The sequence below is a fragment of the Mus caroli genome, chromosome 14 (assembly GCF_900094665.2).
Source record: "Mus caroli chromosome 14, CAROLI_EIJ_v1.1, whole genome shotgun sequence".
NCBI classification, from domain to species: Eukaryota; Metazoa; Chordata; class Mammalia; order Rodentia; family Muridae; genus Mus; species Mus caroli.
In genome coordinates, this window is record NC_034583.1 from 13,505,731 (window position 1) to 13,510,780 (window position 5,050).

At 52.8% G+C, this 5,050-nt stretch overlaps 2 protein-coding genes across 17 annotated transcripts in view; both read right to left on the reverse strand.

Annotated features, from left to right (window-relative positions):
* The window catches only part of Ndst2 (N-deacetylase and N-sulfotransferase 2), a 10,933-nt gene extending 9,380 nt beyond the window's left edge, over positions 1–1,553 (reverse strand). Inside the window, exons 1-2 of the mRNA XM_021181784.2 lie at positions 1,195–1,553; positions 521–615 (exon numbers count right to left, since the gene is read on the reverse strand). The gene's annotated coding sequence lies outside the window, so the exon portion shown is untranslated. The remainder of the gene's footprint in view (positions 1–520; positions 616–1,194) is intronic.
* A 303-nt stretch (positions 1,554–1,856) lies between these two features.
* Camk2g (calcium/calmodulin dependent protein kinase II gamma) overlaps positions 1,857–5,050 on the reverse strand; it is a 59,477-nt gene continuing 56,283 nt past the window's right edge. For 12 of the 16 annotated variants that reach the window (XM_021182527.1, XM_029468805.1, XM_021182528.2 and 9 more), the window contains 2 exons: positions 4,271–4,515; positions 1,859–3,858 (listed from right to left, as the gene is read on the reverse strand). In XM_021182527.1, the coding sequence (XP_021038186.1) occupies positions 4,283–4,515 (233 nt within the window). In that variant the 3' untranslated portion in view covers positions 1,859–3,858; positions 4,271–4,282. Of the gene's footprint in view, positions 3,859–4,270; positions 4,516–5,050 lie in introns of all 16 variants that reach the window. The other 4 variants (XM_021182531.2, XM_021182529.2, XM_029468806.1 and 1 more) reach the window with 1 other exon arrangement.

Below are 5,050 nucleotides of genomic sequence, written 5' to 3' on the forward strand. Positions count from 1 at the left end.
ACCTGCCTCTGTCTCCTAAATGCTAGGATTAAAGGCATGCGCCACCATGCCAGTGTCTCTCTCTCTCTCTCTCTCTCTCCTTTTTTTTTTTTTTTTGGTTTATTTTTACTTATGTACTCTATGGATATAGGTACTTTGTCTACATGTACATCTGCACACCAGAAGACAGCATCAGACTGTAAGCCACCATGTGGGTGCTGAGGATTGAACTCAGGACCTTTGGAAGTTTGGAACCACTAAGCTACCTCTCCAGCCCCAACAATACTTTCCATTTGAGACACACTGCAAGTACTTGCTCCGCCACACAGACAGAAGGTGAAGCAACTGGCGTCACAGAGCGGAGGGCATGCACTGATAAGCTCTTGTGGTCAGTAATTTAGGATATCTTAAAGGTTTATCAGTAAATCGAGAAGCACCTGTATTTAATGTCAGCTCTAACAGCTGTGAAAACACATATAACTAGTAGTAGTTCCATTTTACACACGCATAATTTCAGGCCCAGAGAAGTTTAGTAACTTACCCGAGATTACAAAGCTCCGTTTGTGGATGAACTGGGATTCAAAGGTCAGGCCTGTCAACCTCCTGTGTTGTAACCACTGTATTTTAGCTTCATACCTAGAGGAAGCCAGTGAGATTTAGAGAGGGGATCATGTGAGAACTTTTGGTGGGGGAGCAGCGGGATGACTAATGTTGGAGGAAGAACATGTGTGTGGCAGTGGAAAGTTTCTGAGGAAGGAGAAACCCAAGGGTCGTCAGCCAAAGCGGGCAGCAAATACAGGGTCAGGGTGGGCTGGAGGTGTGGGCCCACCACTGGATAAACAACAGAGGCCACGCTGTGAGAGGAAGGACCTGACCTTGAGGATATAAGGACCCTCCTGCGGGAACTACGGGATCGCCAAAGAAATGGGGAGCCCACAGGTGGGGGAGCTGGAGGGAAAGGGGCAGGGGTGCGGCCGAGAGTTGGCATCCAGACAGGCACTGGCTTTAAGAACCCCGTGTGACCTGGGCGGAGTGGCCGGAATGAGGCAACTGTGGGGAGGCCAGCGGCTGGGACACGGGGCAGGGTGCACAGGGCCAGATGGGTGGTCGCCAGGGCGACCCTGCGGGTGGTTTCGGTGGCGACACTCGCGGGAAGTCTGATGGGGAGAACCGAGGGCGACCGTGGACGGGAGACTGCTCTCAAAGATGGCTCACCCGGTGGAGTGGGCGGCGTCCCCGCTGTCCCCGGGCCCTGCCGCGTCCCGGGGCCGCCCGGCTTCCCTGCTCGCGGGGCCTCGGGCCGCGTCGCGGCGGCTCCGCCATCTCCGAGCGAACGCTCCGCCGCAGTCGGGCTCAAGTACCGCTCCCACCAGGGGGAGGCGGCGCGCTGCGGCTCGTGCTGCCCGCTCAGGTCCGCGCGCTCCCCGAGCGTGGCCGCTGCGTGACCGGGACCTGGGATAAGCCGACAGCCCTCCGCAGTGCTCAGCCCAGCCGCAGCCTCCCAGCCCTCCGGCCTCGCGCTCAGCCCACCAGGGCGGACCCCGTCCTCCACGCCGGGTGGCACAGTCTGCGGAGCGTCGGGGCGGGCCCAGGGCCCAGGCCTGTCCACTCAGACCCGCGGAGGAGGAGGGAGCCCGCGCACCAAGGGCGGGGCCACCTCCGCCAGGGGCGGGGCGAAGGCTCGGCCCACCGCGTAAGAGGCCACTTCCTCCTTGCCACCCTCCCCAATACAGCAGCCCAGGCTGAGTTTATGAGAAGTTTTCTTCCTTGCTCCCCAAGGGAATGGGGAAAAGATGTTCGTCTCCTAGTGAAGCCTTGTCACGCAGGCTGCTAAAATCTAAGCCCACGGCTACGAGCCTCCAACAGCAATAACACAATGGACTGTTTAAAGGTTATTTTATTAAATATCTTCAAGGTTTCATTGTAACAAAGCTATGAAGGGACTACCAACATTCAGAACAAACACTATTTTAAATTATTTCTATGTCATCATGCAAAAGTTCTGCATCAAATGCCTTCCATTTCCTGTTTAAAAGGTGGTATGTTTTTTAAATAGTCTATTAATAGTCTATAGATGCTGACATTAGCCCCAGAAGTGGAGTAAGAACGCTAAGAAGTGGGGCTGGAGCAGCCACATGAAGCTATGGGTCTTAATGAGCTCTAAGACCATTTGTTGTCTTCAAGCCAGCAAAACCAAACCCTGTGATGAAGGTATCTGTTGGCTGGCACTGCAGGCTGCAGGGCAGGAAGGGACTAGGGTCCAGGGTCTGAGGCATGCACAAGTGCTTGAGGAGCCTGGCTAAATTCAAGCACCAGCACCCATGAGTTTGTTTTCTTCTCAGCTGGCTCCAAACTCTGTAGTTCTCTTTTCCCAGCTCCTGTGCCTCCTGAAGGTCACCCAAGGAGCTGAAATCTACCCACCTTCCCCCCACCCCCACCCCCAATGCAGATAATGTGCAGTTGTTTGGTGGGAGGGAACCAAGACCAAGACTATGACCAATTGCCTCTTCCATTATCTTCTCTGTTATCTGCCTAAGGTATAGACCTTTTCTTCCTGGAATGGACCTCCTTGAGCACAGAGAGGGACAATGAATGCAGGAGCCTTGGCTCTGGACCCCTTTGTGGGTACATGCAGGCGAGGGGGTGATGCCCATGCAGATTGTCCAGCAGAAAAGTCTATACTTCAGTTGGTCAATAAAGAGCCTCTTTAAAGAGGACACTTCTCACCCAAGCAGTCAGTTCAATCTCAAACCCAGGGAAAGAGTTGGGCGTGCAGCATGGGAAGAAGGGAGGCAGCCCAGAGGGCAGCCAGAATGCATAGAAACAACCACCAACTCTTATCCCACTGCCTCACTCCTCCCATCCCACAGGGGCACTTGGCAGAGGGCCCAGGCCTAGATGAGGGTCAGCATGGGGACCACCACCATGAAAATACAAGACAAAGATGGTCCAGATCAGCACACAAACACCTGCCTAAAGTGGCAAAAGGAGCCCTGGCCATCGACTTCTGGATCTCTCCTTGTTATGTCAGGAAAACCAACAGGAAACAAAGTAGCAATCCCTCCCCTTTCCACCAGCAGAAATCAGGCCTCAGTCTCAGGCCCACGTGCATTGTGCATCCTCTAGAAATGGATGAGTTAAGTGCATGTCAGACGAGCGAGGTTTCTCATTGGCGGACACACTTCTGCAGCACCAATTCTCTTCCTGTCTACGCTAACTGGAACGGTACAGCAAAGTCCAGGCTTTCAGTCCTGAGGCCACGCCTCACAGCTGCCTCCACACACAGCAGGCTGGCAGTGCTGCCTTCTCTCAGGTGTAGGTCCAGCGGCCACGGTGTTTGCGTCTTTCTCATACTAGGTGTCAATGCATGTTCTGACGATGTCCACTCCTAGAACTGGGGTGATCAGGCCACCTCTGGGCTGCAACCACACCATGGCTTTGTCCATGACCAAAGCTCTGTCAAGAGTCCTTGCCTGGTCCCCCTGAATCCATGGGGGCCTGAGGCCAAGCTCACCTCTTCAATACTGGTGGGTGAGCCCACTGTTCATGCCTGGATGAGCATCACACAAACTCCTGTCTCCTTGCAAGCCCAAGGGCTATCAGTTGTTTTAAAACGCATCATGGTATGAATTCCGTTTTTTTAAACAATCTTATTTTCTTTTTTTTTTTTTTCTCTTAAATGTAAAAAACACCTCGGTACAGCAGAGACAGACACGAAGGGCGGGCGGGAGGGCTGCATGCAGGGGCGTGCATTGGCTGCTGCCACTTTGTAATTGAATTGTTTTAAACCTCAAACGAACAGGACCGCCGCTGTCACTCAGGCCCTCCAGAGTCACTGGCTGCGAAGGTTCAACCTCCAGCTGGAATCTCCTAATGCCCCTGTCAAATGGAATAGGAGGTGGCAACAGAACAGAAGAGGACAATGAGAACACAGGTAATTCACGGGGCTTTGGTACAGCACACACTTGGCTATGTCCTTGAGAGGACTGGAACAGGAGAGGCTAACGTTTAAACACAGCACTCTCACATTTGAGGGCCTACTCAGTGCTTTAATATATCCTTCTCATCCATCCTTTGATAAGTAAAGAAACTAAGGCTCAGCGTGGGAAGGATGCTTGCACCAAATCTGGAGTCTGTCTGATTACAGAGCGTAGCTTATCAAAACTACATTGCCCAGTTTGTCCCACCCCTCTGGGAGGGCCCGCACTTCTTCCTAGAGAGCCACCTCCTACCCTTCAGCCATTCAAGCCATCTCTCCCCTTCCCAGTCCCTTCTCCCCAACAAGGAGCACCTGTGGCTGAGCTCACTGTAGCGGTGCGGCAGGGGCCCCTGAGCAGTGATAGTGGACATTGAGCCACTTGCCGTCCCGGCGGTGCCACACCCGGGTCTCCTCTGACTGACTGGTCCGAGGCCGACCCTGCCCGTCGATGTACTGAGTGAGCCGGATATAGGCGATGCAAGCTGCGTCCTCCCCAATCACGTGGACGTGAGGGTTTAGGATGGTGGTGTGGATAGGCTTGCTGTTCTTGGACAGGACTGCAGGGGGCAGGGCAAGGAAGGGGAGGTATCAGGCATTAGGCTTGGACACTCACATTCCTGCCAGGCTGTACCTTCTTGACTCTAGCTCCAGCAGCCATTTCTAGAATCCCCAAGTACCCCAACATCGCCCCACAGAGGCCACGATCCTCCATTGCATTAGTTTCATCCAAAAGGAAGAGAATGTGGGTAACAAGTCTAGCAAGCACACTTCTCAGGTATTATGCTGAGGTTTTACATGCAAGAGAAATGTAATTTTTTACTGATATTTTCTTCACTATATGAAGGGAAAAAAAAAAGACTCAAGTCAAATAAGATATTTTAAACTAAGGACCATGTGGCTCTAATAAAACCTGTGGTTTTTCTACTTGGTTAGGCTGGTGTTTAAAAGTTCTAAACTTATTTTGCCCCTAGCTAAGGCTAGAAGAGAAAAATCATAAGAGCCATACATTCAAAATCAATTTGTGAAGCCGGGCGTGGTGGCGCACGCCTTTAATCCCAGCACTCGGGAGGCAGAGGCAGGCGGATTTCTGAG